This window comes from Nilaparvata lugens, chromosome X (assembly GCF_014356525.2).
Source record: "Nilaparvata lugens isolate BPH chromosome X, ASM1435652v1, whole genome shotgun sequence".
Classification (NCBI taxonomy): Eukaryota; Metazoa; Arthropoda; class Insecta; order Hemiptera; family Delphacidae; genus Nilaparvata; species Nilaparvata lugens.
The window spans coordinates 33,510,607-33,530,896 of record NC_052518.1 but is presented as its reverse complement, the minus strand read 5'-3'; the positions used below and the strand labels follow the sequence as shown (position 1 = coordinate 33,530,896).

General features: G+C 35.0%; 1 protein-coding gene across 4 annotated transcripts in view; it reads left to right on the top strand.

Annotated features, from left to right (window-relative positions):
* LOC111050953 (cytokine receptor) overlaps nucleotides 1-20,290 on the top strand; it is a 150,636-nt gene that overhangs the window by 76,834 nt on the left and 53,512 nt on the right. For all 4 annotated transcript variants that reach the window (XM_039443185.1, XM_039443186.1, XM_039443184.1 and 1 more), the window contains one exon: nucleotides 7,142-7,249. In XM_039443185.1, the coding sequence (XP_039299119.1) occupies nucleotides 7,142-7,249 (108 nt within the window). The remainder of the gene's footprint in view (nucleotides 1-7,141; nucleotides 7,250-20,290) is intronic.

Here is a 20,290-nt window from a genome sequence, read left to right as displayed (position 1 = left end):
GGAGACTGTCGAACGTTTTGTGCACCGCCTTGGAAATTACGAAAGTTACTGTTGAAGGATTTTGGTTGGACAGTTTGAAATTGAGACTGCTGAAATCTTGCGTTAAATGGTACTAGATTCTGTTGAGGCTGTTGAGATTGGATTTGTGGAGGTTGTTGGAATTGGTTGTGTTGAAACCTATATTGGTTAAAAGGAGCAAAAGTTTGCTTGAAGGGTTGTTGGAAACTTCGAGGTGAATACTGCCTGAATTGGGGAAACACTGATCGCGGTTGAAAGAAGTTACGCTGCCGAAATTGAGGATTGATAACTGCATTATCAGACACAGATTCCGTAAGTTTCAATTGATTTAGCACAATACTGCAATCACTGCGAAGGGTGTCGCGGGCTTCGTCCAAGTTCTTAAGCTTGTAGACTTGGAGATGAGCTCCGAGTGTTGGATGAACACCGTGAATAAGTGTCCTTACAAGTGTCATGTCAAGTTGTTCAAGAAGGTTTTTGAGTAAGTCGCCGGATACACCGTCTAATTTGTAGCGAGTAACTACCCTGGTTCGTTTTTCGTTTAGTCTGTCAAGAAAGTCAAGGGGATGTTCATGTTGAAAAGTTTTCATGATAGCAATCTCTGCTATGAGGTCTGGAACAGTACGTTTATCGGAAAAGTGTTTCTTTATGAGTTGAATAAGTTCGATTACATTGGAGCACTCACTATTTTGAACTACGCTATCAGCTGTGCCTTCTAAGTTGTGAAGTGCAGCGGTATACAAAAGCCAGTGGTTCTGGTCACGTTGAGTTTTTTCGATAGCATCATTACAGTAAAGTCTGAAAAGTTCTTCAATGGATCTGAGAAATTTGGGAATTTTATCAGGTGTCCCATCGAACTTGGGAATAAAGTCCAACAGATGTTTGGGGATAGTTGCCATAGTGGAAGAGTCTAATTTGGAGGGCTTGATGAGTTGATTTGAAGCAGAAGAAAGTGAAGCTGAGGTAGAAGAATTCATTCGTTACTTACAGTAGCAGCAATGGTAAGAACTGGATTTACTTCCGGTTGTTGGATGAAAGCGTTCCGGAAGGAGTCTGCCAGTGTGGTTGCCAAGATGAAAGGAGTCCGGTGGCGTGGTTATCCCGTGTAGAAGTTCCGTTGAAGTTGAAGGTTCACCTCACTTAGTCCTCCGATAGGTTCCTTTTCAAAGTCGAAATAAGCGATCGCGACACGAATCGGAAAACTAATATTGTCAAACGAACAACATCGGAAAACTGCGCGAGGGTGGTTCGGGCGCCAGTTAAGGAACTGGAATAACCAACCGGCTTTTTAAAAAGAATTATTTATTTCGACATACTAATACATCTAATACATGGTTATAAGCGATGTACGCTCTACGAGCTCTGGCAACAGACTGACTCGAAAAAGCAACTAAACTAATGGCTAGTAAATAACAATGCATAGCTACATCAGCATTATAAAGGGGGTTACCAAATGTAACTGGTGACATAGAGCTATTTCCCCACAATTGAATACCGTATGCCAAATGACTATAAATATGAGCATAATATACATTTATCATCACCTCATGTCTTACAATATTTCTTAACCTACGTAACATGAAAATTCCCTTTGCAAGCTTACTACATACATCAAGAACATGATCTTTCCAATTAAGATTGGTGTCAAGTGTTAATCCTAGAAATTTGAAGGAACTGAGTTTTTCTGATTTTCTGCTGAAAGTGAATTGCAGGTCCTTTGTTTTAAGCTTGTTAAGACATAGAGCGTTAGAAGCACACCAATCTTCAATTGCTGTTGTGCAATTCTCAGTTGTAGTGTTGATTGAAGCTTCATTAAGACCACTAACTCTTAGTCCTAAATCATCTGCAAAAAGGTATGGGTGACTATCATTACAACATTCATTGATAAAATTAGGCAAGTCATTTATATAGATTATAAATAGAAGTGGTCCCAGTATAGATCCCTGTGGGACCCCGAAATTTATCATCTCACCACTTGAGAATTCCCCATTTTCAATTACATATTGTAGCCTGTTGCTGAGATAGGAGTCAATGAGATTTACTGCTGCCCTGTCAAGACCATAGTAAGATAGCTTATCACATAATTTTCCATGCTCTACTGTGTCAAATGCACGTGACAGATCAAAGGATCTTAGATTAACTTTTCTCTTTTGTTCCAAACTACTTATAATATCATGTACTAGATCCAACACATTGTCGCATGTACTCAAGTTTTTTCTGAATCCGTACTGATTTTTTGATAGTAATTTGCTATTTTCGAAGTATTCAGCTAGTTGCTTGTGGAGGAGCTTTTCAAATATCTTGGAAAATATCTGCACTATGTAAATGGGTCTGTAATTTTCTATTTTCGACTTGTCACCTTTCTTATGAGTAGGCATCATTTTAACTTTTTTTAGGCCGTCAGGGAATATGCCAAAGTCTATACATTTATTAAATAAGTGTGTCAATACTTCAGAGACCCTATTAGCAGCTAATTTCACAATAAAAGAGTTTAAGCCATATACATCTAAGCAGTTACTGTTACCTATTCCATTAATAGCAGCAAATACCTCTTCAACTTTAACATGACTGAAGCTGAACTTCGTAACTGGTTGTGGTATTTTCTTGACATAATAGCTGGAATCAAAATTGCTCTTGGGAATGGTTCCTATCTGCTTGTCCACTCTATCTATAAAAAATCTATTTTTGTCATTGATTGGCATATCACATTCAATTTTGGAAGATTTACTATTCCTACAAACATGTCTGTTAACTATTTCCCAAGCCGCTTTAGTTTTGTTTTTACTATCTGAAATAAATTTACTGTTAAATTCAAGTTTGGCTTTTTTTATTGCTAATTTATATTGCTTTTTACTATTATTATACTCCTCTTTTATTGTGTCACTAAGGCAGTCTTTATACAAATAGAATAATTGTTCACACTTTATTTTTAACATTTGCAGTTCAGGTGTATACCATTTATTATAATCTCTACTCTGATATATCTTCATTTATTATAATCATTTATATATCTTCATTTATTATAATCTTATCTTTATTATATATCTTCATTTATTATAATCTCTACTCTGATATATCTTCCTTTTAACTAGCGGATAAGCCATATTAACCGCCCCCATAAACAAGCTTTGAAATTTTTGTATTTTATGACTAATATCATCAAGCTCATAGACTGAAATCCAGTTTAAGGATTCTAGATATGCCAGGAATAGGTTTGTCCTATCTGCACTAATTTGTCTTAGTAGTATTGTTTTTTTCTTTTTATCGATACAAGACTTTTTTTCAATTTTAACTTTTAGACTCAAGGCATAATGATCTGAAAAAATTGTATGTAATACTTTACTCTCCCATCGGCTGAAATGTAAATCAGTGGCAATGTTGTCTATACACGATCCTTGTGAATTAATATTATTAATGTTTGGTCTGGTTATTTCCTTAGTTGTAATAGACATATTAAAACTAGCCAACAAGGTACATAGTTCATCTCTGTTCTCTGATTCAACATTGAAATCGACATTAAAATCAGCTCCCAAAATAACATTACAATTAAAATTAAACAAATAACTCAAAATTTCATTAAGCACCTCTAGGAATTTTCTAAAATTGCTCGTTGAAACACTATATGGCCTATAAACAGATACAACAATAATATTCAATTCCGGTATTCTAATAGCGCATGCTTCACATATCATTTCCACTGACAAATCCTTTATTTTCTCTATTTCCCTGAATTCAAACTCATTTCTCAAAAAGATAGCAGTCCCTCCATGAATTCTATTGTTTCTAACAAAATATGAACCTAACTTGAATCTATCAACACTTACATAGATTATATCATCCTTTTTCAGCCAATGCTCGCTCAACAATACAATTTCAGTATTATTCTCATGCAAAATAGTTTCCAGGTAATCAATTTTATTACCTAGTCCCTGAACATTCCAGGAGAGTAGATTCACATCAGAATCCTGATATCTCACGCTATCTAGAGGTTTAATACTACTTGTATGATAAATTGAAACATTAGAGTGATTCCTTACATTAGTTGAAAAATTAGCCAAATTATCATTTTTGTCAATGTTTACAAGTTTAAATCAAGAGATACATCTTTATCAGTTTCATAATTCAAATAGGCTTCCTCTTCATTATCATAATCTGAAGTGACATCAGTATTACTACTCAAACATTGACTTTTTTCCCTATGATTACACGGCTGTACCTGATCGCTGATTGCCTGCTGCTTGATTTGATTGTAAATTAATTTGCTTAGTTCGACCTTTCCCTTTCTATTCATATGAAGTCCATGTCGCGTGTGCTTATTTCTTTCAAACATCCATATATTGATGATGTTTACATTGAACATGTAAGGTAGACTACAAATCACACGATTCAATTTAGAAATCATTTTGTTCTCATTTGAGTCAGCTTGCAAGTCATATCTGTAAGGCACCGTGGTTACTATGATATTCTTATCACAATTTGCTCTTACAGTTCTCACAAGATGATCTGCATATTCTTCAATATCTCTATCACTAAAATATTTATCTACACTATTTGTTCCTCCTATTATGATATTCCAATCATTTTTCGACTGATGACTATGATCTGCACTAAGAAAAGTATTTGAAAGTTTTTGAAACGGGGCCCCAGAAGAAATGTAGGCCGTGCACTTATAGGAAGGTAGCAAGCGTTGTAGAAGCTCTCTGATTCCCCTGCCGTGACTATCAGCCCATATGTTGATATTTCCATCGCAGTCCTCTGTCGGTGGACATCCTTTTATAGCTTTAGAAGGGGGGCTTCGGAGAAAAGTTACTTCCCTTTTCAACTCTTCAATTGTCTCCTGAAGCGAAATGTTGAGTCGATCTGCCTCTTTTATTTCTCTTATACATCCCTCCAAACAGATCTGCAAATCAGTAATTTCTTTTTGAATCTTACTATTGTAATCTTTGTAATATTCCAAGCTTCTATTGTGCAGTTCAATCAATTGCTTCGTAGCAGTAGATTCTACTTTATCAATCGAGTGATTGACGCCATCATGAGATAGTAATATTTCATTTCCGGGATCATTCTTTCTAAAATTATATTTCCTCTCTCCTGTAAATTATCGTTTTCGGTTTGGATTATATCAATTTTCGCAGTTTTATTCAGTAGATCTTCTTTTAGTCGTTTTTTATCCATCTCTAGAATCTCAATACGCGATTTCAACAGTCTAATCTCTTCCTCAGTCTTGTCCTCATACAACAGAGAGTCCTCAAAATTTACCTTCCTTTTATTTCTTTCCTCGTCCAGAAGCCTAGACAATGCTTTATTTTCATCTGAGATATCCGTCAGTGTTATTCTCAGATCATTATTGTCTGAAATAGACTTATCCAGTTTGTTTAATACTTCAACAATATTTGGAATCAAGTCAGCGATTGAATCGTTTGTGCATAAATCGGCAATAATTGCAAGTGTTCTTCTTATATTTATCGCAAATTCAATTACTACCTCATTACAAAGTTCGTCCTTCAAATTACTGAGTTCTAAGTTTCCTCCATTTATCAATCTTTCACGTCTGCTGCGCGTCACCATAGGCTTGTTCATTTTAGATTATTTTGAAATCGGGCGCTGAGGCCGCACTGCAGACCGTTGCTAGGATACGTCAGTAAGCAAGGATCACCTAAAAACAGCTGATCGTCACAGGCGTCAATAAAGCGCGGGAAGAGATATGCACTTTCGTATTGTATTTTATCGCAATTATTATCGTTGTGGCTATTAGAATTATTGAAGAAGGAGGGGGATCGACGGGAAGAGTGATAGCCGAGAGAGCAGTCAAGGCAGGACGATCGGAAGCTCCTGATAGTGAGAAGGAAGGGGATGGGTAAGGCAAGTCAGTGAAGGGAGATTGCTATAGCTGAGCTAAGAATTGAATTACTCACAGCTTATAAGTTGCCGAAAATCCAAGTGAACCTTATCTTCAATTTCGATAAGAGTTTGAGATTGAAGACAATACTGAAACGTTTACACTGCTCACAATCCAACCCTTTATCGTTAAAAAACACACAATTACACACAACCGAACGGGAAATTCGCGATTCTAATCAACTCAAAACAACAAGAAGCTTTAGTACTACAGAATGCACCGTTAAATTTCTTTAAATTATGAGAAAAACCACTCGAAAATCGAAATATTTACAAAGCGTTACGAAACTCGACCAGTCACGGCAGACTGCTCTGCCAACTCCTTTATTATAGTATAGAACTGGCTTAAACACGTATACACGTGTAAAGGATAGGAAAATTATGTTTGACGCATCATCACATCTAAACTACTGGACTGATTTACTTGAAATGTTTCTTATAAATTCTTAATCAACCGAGGATTCTTATAAGCCTATTTTCAATTCTTCTAGATTTCATTACGTCAAGTTTTCAGTTTGTCAAGTTTTAAAATAGACCCTTGCTAAGCACGGGTTACCTGCTAGTAGTAGTATAAGAGTATGAAATGTTTCCTTTTCCCTTCATACTATCCTTAAGACGCAAAATATGATAAAAATTACACATACGTCTTTGTGCAATTCAAAAATGAACATTCCTGCCTAATCTCATGAAAATATGTTGATGCGTTTGGCTGAAAATACGTCACATACATACAGTTGAAAACAAATGCGGTCGAGTTTTATTATTATTGTTTTGATTTTCTTATAATTTATGATTGAGTATAGTTTAAAGTAGAAACGTATGCCTAAAACTTCTGTAGAATTAGGCTCATCTTATTTACCCAGTTTCTTTTCATAATGAAAAATACTGTTTATTTACAAACTTTGAGTAATATTTGAAAAAAAAAATTATAAATTCATTAAAAAATGGCAAATAAGTTGTTATAAATGATTTCATAAATACCCATGTATTATGAAATTTGGGTATTCACCCCGAGTTGTAAATACCCGGGTATACTACATCTTTACGGATACATTATATATTTTTTTTGAATGCTGAGATTGTGGAAACACTCAGTTCCACCAATGATTGTTTTATCATCAATTGACAAGTATTGTTCTATCATCACTATAGGCCAATATTATCTCCTGCTCTTATCTAACTCAAGCGCAAGTTGAATCATCTTTGTCTGGTTTCTATTTTCCAGGAGGTGGATAAGGAGTCAGCTGTATTCTGTCCATACAAGCATGGATCCCTTCCACCGGAGAAAATGATAATTGATGGTTACAAGATCGACTCTCCACCGGATCAAGAGGTATTTAATCTAGATCTTAATTCCATCAAATATTATTGTGTATTATTACTTCTAACCCTAGAAAGGAAAAATAAAAAGAAAAAGGAAATAAAACATAAGTTCAGGAAAACCTAGAAATACCATATTCAATACAGAAAGAAAAGAAAATACTCATTAGAAAAGAAAAAACCAACAGTTGCTACGAAATATCTTTGAATAGAGTAATTCATCAAAAACCAGATTAAAACAATATTCATACATATAACCTATCATATGATAAATTGTGACACAATAAAAAACAAGAGAAATACCAGAATATTGTAATCTGCTATGGTTATCTTATTCACTTAAGGTATTGACAGGAACCTTAATTCTTGGAAAAAATTATCACATATCCATTTATTCAATATTTTATTATTTTGTCAATGAGCTACAAATTCTCCAGGTACCATGTTGATAAATAAGCTGTCTGCGAACTATACTCAGGTTGCTGTGATATACTTGTATTTTCTCACTAGGTCTGAATGAATAAGATGGCCTGTCAGATTCCTCAAAGTGTTGTATATAGTTATTAATGTATTTTATCAGCATTTTTATATATATAATTGCCTCAGAGTCAGGTCAGGTCACATCAAAGTCTCTGAATACCTGCTGTGTAGAATAGTCTCTGGTTTTAATTACACCTTTTTGTGTTATAGACTATTTAAGTGAGAATCATATGTACCTCCCCATACTGTCGATTCCATATCTTAGTATTGATTCAACTAAAGCAAAGTAAAGAACTTTTATTTGCTTTCTGTCTAGTATTTTATTAATTTTATGGAATTTATAATTTATGATTTTTTTTATTCAATGATGAACTTTATGTGATGATCCCATCTTAAGCACTCATCAACAATGACACCTAAATATCTAATAAAATTCACATTCTCAAAGACAGGACAATTGCAGTCAGAACTAACGGTTGCGATTTGTTTCCCTGAAGCAAATTGATCACATTGAGTATGTAGTTTTAATTTCAAAGGCATGAGTGGTTTACCAACAACATTTGCTGAGAAAGTTATATATTTAGTTTTACTAAGGTTCAAGCTAAGTGTATGCTGGTCCAGCCAGTTCTTTATTAGAAACATATCATTTTCCGCATTTTCAAAAACTTTTTCCCAGTTGACATCTGAAAAAATGACTGCAGTGTCATCAGCGAAAGAATAAATTTGACCATTTTTCAATTGAATATTCAATATTTCGTTGACGTAAAGCAGGAATAGAATGGGTGACAAAACTGTACCCTGAGGCAAACCAAACTCACTCAATTCTCTTTTATTTGACTGATTTTTGAGTCTTGAAATCTGGGATCGCTCACTCAAATAATTTCTAAATAAATCCAATGGCAGCCCTCTTATCCCATATTTTCCTAATTTAATCAGAAGACTATGATGTGGCACCGTATCAAACGCCTTTGCCAAGTCCAGAAACACTGCTATCACTTTTTTACCACCATTAAGTTTTTTTGTGATGGAATTTGTGAATTGTATCAGTGCATCCTCTGTACTTTTTTTGCCTGAAACCCGAACTGGAATCCTTCAGAACATTATTTACATTCAAATAGTCTACCAAGCGAATTTCTATTAATTTTTCTAAAATTTTCGAAAGATTACTTAGCAAGCTTATTGGTCTGTAATTACTAGCTACTTCTGGATCACCCTGTTTGAAAATAGGTTTAATTTTAGCGGTTTTGAATTGTTTTGGGAAGGTTCCTGTGCAAAAACACATATTAAAAATAAAAGACAGTGGTTCAGAAATAAGGTGTGTTATATTTTTAAGAGTTATACTACTGATGTTATCTACTCCAGGTTTAGAGTTGCTCTTCAACTGTTTTATTACACTTTCCACATCACAAGGGTTAACAGGTTTTAGAAAAAAAGAGCAAAAGAGAAAGAGAGTTGTTGATATCCAATCCAACATCTGCTGCCGGTATTCGAGCAACTGAAGAACGTGTAAAAGTGATTCAAGGTAATATCCTCTACCAAAATCTGCTCTAGGACTTGGCCGTTTCTTGGTATACTCATTTCTATCGGAGATTCATACCACACGCTTCTGAGTACGAAGCTCCCCTACATAGCGCAATCAGTAAACCACTTTTAAAAGGCTGTCAACCGATTGGTTCGACCTGAACTCGAAGCGTTGATTTAATTAACCACTTGATTCAATTACTGATGCTTTTAACCATTCAGATGGAGCATGCTTACAACTGGTTGAAGGCGTATGGTAACCTCTTTCTTTTCAAAAAAATTATCTATGAAAGAAAGTTGCTTGCCAGTATACTATCGCAAGCTACTTACTGTTTATGTAGCGGTGCAGCATTTCCGCCACCTCTTAGAAGGACATTCCTTCACTATATACACAGACCACAACCCTTAATCTATGCTTTTGAACAGAACCGTGAAAAACTTCCAACAATTCAACTTAACCAATTATCATTCATCTCGGGGTTTTCAACGGATTTACAAGATATTTCAAAGGTACCCAAAACATTGTTGCTGATACAGTTTCACGTATTGAAGCTGTTAATTCAACACTTGATTATGAGTTATTAGTCAAATCTCAAGAAGTTGATGAAGAACTTTAGAAGATAACACAAGAGAAATCTCTTCCATTGGAACGTGTGACCATTCCTGGGTCACCAACTGGAATAATATTTTCTGAAATTGATAATTGGAAAATCGAATTCGTGAAAATGTATCCTCGAAATTTCATCAATTTATCTTCTGAATAAATCTACAGTATTCAAATGGGTACGCGCCACCTTAGTCCTCCGACACACCCAGAACCTGACAGGAGTGGACAGCGACTATCTCATCCATCGACACCGTACGCCAGCGACAGGGAAAGACTGTTTTGAAAGAGTCTCGAATTGGCGTGTGCGTTAGGCGCCAAAATCGGACACTTTTACATCCGTACAGAAACGACAAAGTCAGACACATCGAATCTCTGACACTTCAAAAACAAGACGGTCAGGTTATACTTCTTGGACGGACTGTACTACGCAGAGCTGTCTGGTTTTCAAACAATGGTATTGTTCTGATGAATCCCCACATGTAGGCTATTCTCAACAAGACCATTGACAATTTATTTCTGAAACCTATCACTCTTTTCTATCCCTCTTCGTAGTAATATCAGGCGATGACTTATCTTGTAACTGTATAATTCCTATTTATCAGTCCTATATATCTATTTATAAGTCCTATATATCATTCCTATTTTGTGCAGTTGTCTCTCTTTTCTGCAGTTATTTGGAGCTTAAATAATAGAACTATTAGTAAATTTCTTGACACAAAACAAAAATAGCTTCACTTAATAGGTCAATTGTCAATATTAGTGAGTACACTGAAACTTCTCTATAATTCGTAGTTTTGTCATCAAAAACACTGTAATTAGTATTCCCATAAAGATAAATACACTAATATGCCATAGTAACTCCAGTAATGAGTTCATCGAAAATTATGCTACAGTAACTAATAACTCCAGTGATGAGGAGACCGAAAATCACATCAACTGATGAAGTGAATTGGAAAAAAGGGTGTTGTGATTTATCATTAGTAAGCTGGAATATTAATTGCATGCAATTACCACAATTTACCCATTTATTCATAACAGCTAATGCTATTTAAGAATAATCACATATACTGTCCTTAATGCCCCGAATTCAGCTTATTAATATACAAATTTTACATCAACTCGCTTTCGTTAATGTCTGTCTGCCTGTCTAGGTATTGTTTGTTTCCAACATAGCCTATATGTATTAGATAATACAACTTGTGATAGCAATACCTTTAACGTTATAGTAATTGGTATTATTAGTTTAGGGATTCTGAATTATGATTGTGAATTATTTACCCATACGGAGTGAACTTTAAAGTTCTATGGATTCACATATAATAATATAACTAGAGACACCCTTGGTTGAAGAACTCGCTCATGAACAGTTGTATTGATCTCTGAAATCTTTTACAAGTATGTCAAATTAATATTTAACAATATTTTCTTATATTCATTCATAGAGGCTATATTATGAATTAAGTATGGGCAATGATGGGATCAGTATCAATGATATGATTTTCTCGTATTTTGTTTTATCAGCCTCGTTATTGCAGAGCTTGATATATAATTCGTCACCCTCCAAAATTCGTATTAAATGCTTGGTCCCGTAAACTACAAATTATATAGGTTCTACTGTGTTGAATGTAGTCTAGGCTTACTGGAGAGTTAATTACTCGAACATTGAGAATTTTGAATATAATAAAATTATTCAGTATTGTTTTTCATTTTGAACGTCATTTTCAGTACTGGAAGATATACAGTTATCATTTCCCAAAATAGCGGGAAAATGTTATTTTTTCATGATAATATTTTGATGATTGATTTTTCTACGTTTCAACGACGGGATTTGCTTTTGTCTGTATATGTATGTTGGCATGTTTGTAAATTAGCTTTTGATGATTACAGCTTGGCAATGCTCTCGGTTTTATTTATAACAGGTAATATTGTCAATACACGCCAATCAGTCATTGGCCGTTTCAACACTTACGATTTCTCGTCACGGTACCGGTTTCTTTTTTCCGATGTCCGAAGGGCTAATTGGGGTGACATATTGACAATGAGATCGGTTTATAAATGCTGTACGAGGTCTACTGTTCACAGAACTACTAGCTACAAGTATTCAACTGCAGAAGTCGGAAATAGACATTTCATTTTACTCATGGAAGACACCCACCCTTATCTATCTACTTCACGTCTATGAAGATAACAATATCAAAGAAACAGAGTTGAAAGTACAAAGACATAGAGATGGAAATTTAAAAGTGAATGAATTATTATAATTCAATTACTCAGGTATATTAAAACTGACTACTTTAGCATTTACCTGATTAATATTACCGCAATCATTATGTTTCAAATTCAAATTTGCGTTGCGTTGCTGTCACTCGGCTGCTCTCTGCACCTATTTTCTCGATTCATGCAATAACTTCAAAAAAATGACGTCAACAAACTTGGTGACTCAACACATCTGTCTCGTTTTCAACTGACAATGGCAAACTATCTCGATCAGCTATTTTCAACTGACGATGAAAAACTCTCTTGATCAATTGTTTTCAACTGACGACGGAAAACTCTCTCAGTCAGCTGCTACTCGGTTGATGAATATTATTACCGTACCTAATCATTTTTAAGTTCCCTCAGTGAGTTATCCTAAACATGAGTCCTAATCCAAATGATGATTTTCGTATCACAAACTCTATATTTCAAACTATATACTATATTTCAAACTTAATCAAAATCGTTAGAGCCGTTTTCGATTTCCATCAGACATACAAACAAACTAACAAACAGAAATTGAATACGATGATGAATACGTCTATAGTAACATCCATATGGGAACGTCTGTTATAGTAGACTGCACAAAACTAATCGGAGCTGAGTACCTCCTCACTCCTTACCATAAACTTTGCCAATTCTTCAGGTGTACTGTATTATGAAAATATCAATATTAATTCTTACTTATAATCAGCTGCCTAGGGGGCCTAGGCCCCCCTCAAGGATCAGATAAATAATGAAAATGCGGGTCTATCTACACGAATCCTTAGAGTCTCATAATGATTTAATACTTTTCTGTATCAGCAGTAGTATAATTCCTTCTACAGTATCAACAATGTAGCAAAATTGCCTTGAAAGTATGGATACGGGTACAGAGTAATAAATAATATATTTTTCTCTGTGGTATAGTTTGAATACAGAATGGGTACACTTATTGATCACAGCACAATAAGTGAGTTATTGAATAAATTTCAATGTGAGAATTAACAAGTTGCAAGATGTCACAGTGAAAGCAAAAGAAAGGGCACAATCAGACAATCAAAAATGTATGTAAAGGGTTGTTGAGAATTATGGGAACAGCTTGATGTATCTTTAGCTTTCTAACTGAAAGTTATTTTCCAATTAGAATATGATCCCCAATGAAATTGTTGAAATTGTCATTGTAAAAGAAAAATCTTTTTCCATGATTTTTAAGAAATCTGTTTCAGTGTATTCCTACTCTAGGGCCTCTCTGTAGACCCATATTTCTAATAAATATTCCATGATTAATAACTAATAATGTATATGTTTGTATTGATACTTCAACCACATTTCTATAAAATTGGAAAAAAATGAAGCATATAATAACATCTTCTAATGTAACATTTATGGGGAAAAACCCAGGTCGCTCCATCCTTTGGGGGTATTCCTCCCCCCCCAATACCTCTTGGTTTTTGCCCCCCCCCTTTAGCAGTTTGGTGAAATGGCACCACTGAAGTTGAATGAAATCAACTTCAATTATTGTATGGTAATTGTATGGCAAGATTACGATACTTATGAGCTCTACTTAGAAATGGATTGTGAAACAAGATAATTGTACTGGAATGTAATAAACTGTGATATTTTCATGATTATATAAAAGCAATTAAGCCATTCATTTCAATCATTGAGAGAAAAACCAATAAGATGCTCATATTATCTTCTCAAATCTTAATACATTAACAATACACTACCGGTAATTCACGTGTAAATAATACTGATGTGGTCGATTTCAATGAACATTAAATGAAATGTTTGTTTTCTTCTAAATATCTATACTTGAGCATTCTGTTAATTTCGAACAGAGATCACTTTTACGGAGTTTTCTCAGATGATGCAGCAATCACTGAGGAATATCCAACACATAACTCAATAATCCAGGAGAGAGTCATCTAAAATTAAAACTATTAGTGCAATATTGCTAAATTATTAGTGTTTTTCAATAAATTATTAATCCCATAAATGTCTCTCAATTAAATGATAAGTTATGGAGTTCCAAATATTTTTCGCATTCCCATTTTTCTTTCTTTTTTTTATATTTGAATCGCTTCATTTGGGTCACTCGTTGTTCAGTCGAATATAGTATTTAATAGTATTATTCAGGTATATCTATCACATAAATCTCTCTCAGCAGCTACTATATAAACGCTTAAAATAGGTTGCTAGGGAACGACAATGATAAGAATATGTGATGAATAATCTATCCTGTTCTAGGCGAGAAATATTTCTGTATCACAGATATCCAAAAACTTCAACACTAAAATGTGAATATCTTTGAAACGGTTTGATATATTTATGAGCGATTTCCACCATTCATTGTCTCTTGAAATTCTTTATTATTTAAATCTTGTATTAAAACCTTCCCATAGAAAATTTTTGACTCAATGTGGCGGAACGAAGATGGCAGACCAAAATTATTTTGAAGCTACCTACAGAATTTTTTTCCAATTTGAATAAGAATCCCAGTGGAGCCCACTGTTATATTATCTTTGGAAAAGGAACATTAAGCTTGTTTCCTATTAATATTACGCTGTAGGCCTACGTGAATCCATAGGACTTCATAGGTTTTTGAAAGGCAATGATTCAGAATCAGAATTCAAATTTTGTTAAATCAATAATACCAACGACATAGCAACTGCCATCACAATTTGTATCATCAATATTACGCGTATGCTACTGAAGGATAATTGTAAGGCAGACAAACAGGAGCAAGTTATTTTGTCTCATGCAGTACTTTCAATGTTACTTTTATATCCTGAAAAAGGACGAAGAAGTGAGTAAAATATTTTGTTGTTCAACGAACTTGACCTGTAAAAAGGTTCGAAGAGTGCGTGTTCAAAATTTGAAGCTGATCGATCAACTCTTTCTAAAGTTATTGTAGTGCATTCAAACAAACAAGCAAACCCACAGACTGGCAACAACTTTGAACTTGAGTAAAAAGTAAGAACTTGCTAACGCTCGTTCAACAAATATTATTGAGAGAACAACGGGCGGTATTATCAAGTTGAGAGCACATAACTTGAAGGAGTCAAATTATTTCAGTGTAGGGGATTGTGTATTTCACAAGAGAGTGTGGCTCTGAGGGATATAGGCCTATAGTGAGAAAGTGAAGAAGTGAGGATTTAATTGAATTGCAGTTTTAGTTTTTTTTGGACGGCCGGCCCTCTCTCACATTCAACCATCAACCCTCTAGTACGATGCTACATCAACTATATTATACAATCCTACTCGGTGGAATGGGGGAATTCACAATATTACAAACAAGAGTTGATAGTAATGAATATTATTGACACAAAGAAATCTACAAATCTAGGCATGGGAAAGTCAAATTCAAGATAGGTTGTAGATAATTATGTCTGAAGCATTGTATGAAATAATAACAAAACCCTGAGGGGTTTTGAAGAAAGGAGAGCATTAGCACACAACCGGGTAAGAGAGAGAGAGAGAGAGAGAGAGAGAGAGAGAGAGAGAGAGAGAGAGAGAGAGAGAGAGAGAGAGAGAGTGAGTGTTAGACAGAGAGAGAGAGTGTGTGAGAGAAAGGCGCAGGAGTGATAGAGAGAGGGACGGTGGAGGGGGAGAGAGAGAATGAGAGAGGAAACAATAGAACTAAATAAGGTTGAGATAAGAGACAATGTCACGCAGGAGTACTGTCCAATGGTGGTCACACACACACTTCTACAGTCACACTAAGTTCTAAAAAGAATATTTCAAAGAAAGTACAGTCTGTGCCAAAATTGAAACCAGTTTACTTCCAAGCTATTATGCCAGCTTAACAGACATAAGCGTCAAAAGCTGATAGCGACAACCAGAGACTGTTTTCCAGGTAGAGAAATTAGTCACGGACTCGCCCCGCCAAAACAAGACACTTCTTTTTCAGCACAAGAACGACAAAAGTAGCCACCGCCAAAACAAGACTGATTTTCAGTGCTAGGATGGATGTGTCTGACTTTGACGGTGGTGTATCCTGACACCTTTCGCCCCATTCAAATCTTTAAACTTTTAAGAACGTCACCAGCAAAATGGTTCCAAAAAACATCCGCAAGACCTTAAATTGACTTTTTCCATGATGATTTTTAAAATTGATTTTTTAATAGTTTTTCGACATTCTGAACCTTATGGCTGAACTTGGTGTCGCTGAGAACGAATCTGCAATCAGAATTCCTCTATCTTGAAAAATAACGAAAAACCCTAGCTGCTGATCATCCGGCAACCGTTAACAGTCATCCTGCAATGCGGCCGAAACACTTCCCATTCAGACATGCATCTCAAATGACAACTCAGCCAAGCTGTGCGAAACCAGCTTGCACTGCGGCGCTAGGTTTAGACCAGTTATAGAATAGACACGCTCCATTGTATATTCATACTGAAAGTTGATGAAGCCAACATCTACTGCCATATTGCCCCATTGTGACGTCAGCATCGGATAGAAAACTTTTCTGTAGAGTTTGTTTACATTGTTTCTCATAGCAGATTATGTCTATTTACCATTTACCATTTTCATAAATAATTACTTACTTCCATCTGAAATATACACAATCTGAAAGTTTTCTATCCAATGATAACGTCACGATGGGGCGATATGGCAGTAGATGTTGGCTTCATAGGCTAGACTTCCCAGCGTGTCTATTCTATAACTGGTCTAAGATCTATCCTCATCTATTCTTACCACAAGCCTCTCTCTGTCTCACACAACACCGTAATGCCCTTGCGCAAGTAACGGGTTTTTGCCCATTCCATTCAGTCAGTTCTTTGTATGTAACGTTCTATGTAATAATGGTTACCAAGCACTGTGACTGGAGCTGGCAGCGAACAGTTAAACCGTTCATTTGCAACTCTTAAAAAAAGGATTGTCATTCTATTTGATTATAATATTATAAGTCCAGTCAAGGAAGGGTTATAGAGGGAAAAGTTTGAAAGACAATTTTTGACCCAGCAGTTCTGTTTAGGGTAGTAAGGAGTTGAACATATCAAAAGGCCCCACCCCTACCCCTTGTACTAAGGGGGTGGGGTTGGTTGAAAGGTACTATTTTTTGGTTTCTCGCATATAACACAAAAAATATGAAATATGATTTTTAGTAATATTTGAAGAAAAAATCTATTCTATTTAGTTTTTGATCAAAAATTTCTTCCGATTGTTACCATTTAGATGTATTTATAAATCCCTCTGGGCGTATTTTTGTGCTCTAAAATCTGAGATCAGTTAGAGCGCTCTATCTCATATAAGGTAAAGTGGTACAACTTTGACACATCTTTGAATTTTCCCTCTCTAAAAAAATGCAGGTCTGAAAATAAAGATATTTCTGGTTAGATTATCTAGGAGGCATTATTGTAGACATCTCCCACTAAATTCAGGTATAGGTTATGTATCATACAGCTGTAATTTGAGTACCTTTTCAGACTGACACTGAATGACCAAATTTTTATGAATTGAAACTTTCAGTAAAAACACATATTCATAAAGGTAAGTGATTTTTTCAATATATTTACTATATACTAGTCTAGTTTCAATAGTACACACCAAAATATTTGCGAAAATGACTAAATTTTATGGTTTGTAGCAGCATGGCTTCTTTGAGGTTAAAATTGACACTGTCAATGTTGACCCACATTAATGACAATGTTGACCAACCATACAAGTTACTATTTACTGAATCATAAATAGATACATTTTAGTTACAGATTATGAAGATGAATGGTTAATTTAGCAACAGGAAGCATTCAAATTGAAAGTTTAAGTGATTCATTAGCTGAAGTTCAATTATAATTTTAAAAAATATTTAATTTTCAAATGTTTATTTGGGAAGAAAATTTGATTTTGACAGCAAACATTAAATTTCATAAGACTACATTTTTCAATTTTACAGCTTTATCAAAAGGCTAACCTAAAATTTATATTGAAATAAAAATTTGTTCTTTTTGTCTTGTTCTAGATACAATGACACGACCAGATCAACCAACTGCCAAGAAAAGGATCTACAAAACCTACAATGAAGAAAGAATGAAGAGAGCTGTTCAAGATGTAAATCAAGGTAAATACAGTGTAAAAAAGGCTTCTGAACTCTATGGGATAAACCGGACAACACTCATGAATCATGTAAAGGGATATAAGTGCAAAAAATAGGCCATCCTACAGTTTTAAGTTTTGAGGAGGAAAAATTGTTGGTGCACTCACTTACAAAACTTGCTGATTGGGGGTTTGGATTTGACAGAGCCCAGCTGCGAATATGTGTTAGGGATTTTGTCAATAGGATGGACCATCCAAATCCTTTTAAAGACAGCATGCCAGGTATAGATTGGTGTAGGTCATTTGAAAAACGTTGGAAAAAAGAATTGAGTCGCAGGGTTTTCCAAAACTTGCCAAAAAACCGTACAGAATCATGCTCAAAAGCTGTGATTACTCATTTCTATGAAAAACTCACAAAAATAATAAATGAGCATGATTTGAAGGACAAACCACAGAACATTTTCAATTGTGATGAGACAGGCTTTCAAACTGATCCTGGTTCTCAGAAAGTGCTCTGTAAGAGAGGCTGTCGGAATCCTCATAAAATTGTGAGCAATGTAACTAAGGCAACATATACTGTGTTGGTAAGTTGCAATGCTATTGGAGACTATTTACCATTATTTGTCAATTACAAAGGACTACATTTATATTCTGATTGGTGTCAGAATGGACCACAAGGTACAAGGTACAATTGCTCCCCTTCAGGGTGGATGGAATCTGATCAGTTTTTGAACTGGTTCGAAAAACTTTTTATACCAGCAACTGCAGGACTTCAAGGAGCGAAACTGCTCATATATGATGGCCGTAACTCCCATATTTCATTAAAACTGGTAGAATTAGCAGAGAAGAACAATATTTTGCTCCTTTGTCTACCAGCACACACCTCACACATTCTTCAACCATTGGATGTGGCAGTGTACAAAGGTGTGAAAAGTGCTTGACGTACAGTACTGAAAGAATTTTTTAATGAAACAAAGTTTCACAATGTTGACAAACCAAATTTTCCTAGAGTGTTGAAAAAGCTAGTAGAAAGTGGCTGTCTCAGTCGTGCTAATGCCATTAGTGGATTTGAGGCTGCTGGCATTTTTCCTATCAACAAAGAAAAGGTTTTGGATAAAATGCAAACCACAGCTGTTTTTGAGGAACCCATTGAAGATGACGTCACACCTTCCACTTCTGGAACACGATCACAATCAACCCAGACAGCAGCAATCACTCCTCAAATTTCTCCCAGAAAAGCTTTAGAGGAGTCACTGCTGTCTGTTTTGAAAACTACGCACAAACCCCAACAATCCATTGGACGAAAGAGATTGACACGCACATTTGCTGAGAGCCTGACATCTCCAGAAGCCAAGAAGAGATTGGAATGTGTTGAAAAACAAAAGAGGAAGCAGAATGTTGAAGGAGCCGAAATAAAAAAAAAGAAATTGAAGAGAAAACTCATTGAAGATTATGTCAGCTCTTCAGATGAAGTTGATGATCCTACCAACTGTAGGCCCCTGGAAGATAATGCTAACATTTTGAAAAAGCCAGACTCTGTGACAGAGAAAGATTTGGTTCTAGTACAGTTCTCTGTGGAGAACTCATCAAAGAAAATTCACTACATTGGAAAAATAACAGATGTAAGTAATGATCAGATAGAATGTGATTTTCTTCGAAAGAGGAAAAAATGCTTTATTCGTCCAAATGTACCAGATGTTTCATCTGTTCCTGTGACAGATATAGTTTGTAAGTTGAACTAGCCAAAAATAAGGAGAGGATTACATGAATTCAATCTACATTTTATAAAAGACCTGGTTATTTATTAAGTAAACCAATCATCCAATGTGTTTGAAAATGTTATCTTGTTTTTACTTCAATTTATGTATGTAGTCTCAAGTATTTTCACATCAATAAATGTTTTTCATGATTCTTATACAATAAATTCATTCAACCTGGTGTCAAACTAACACCAAATATGTCTATATTTGATATTACATACAAAATATACCAGGTGTCAATGTTGACCCACACCTGGTCCAACATTGACACCTAACAGAGTGACATAAAAATAATTATACTCATACTTTCATACCTTTTTTTTGTTGATTGCATATTGCAATAAGTTTAAGCATATGTTCAACATAAAACCTATGCAAAAAAATATTTAAAAAGTTAAGAATCCAGTT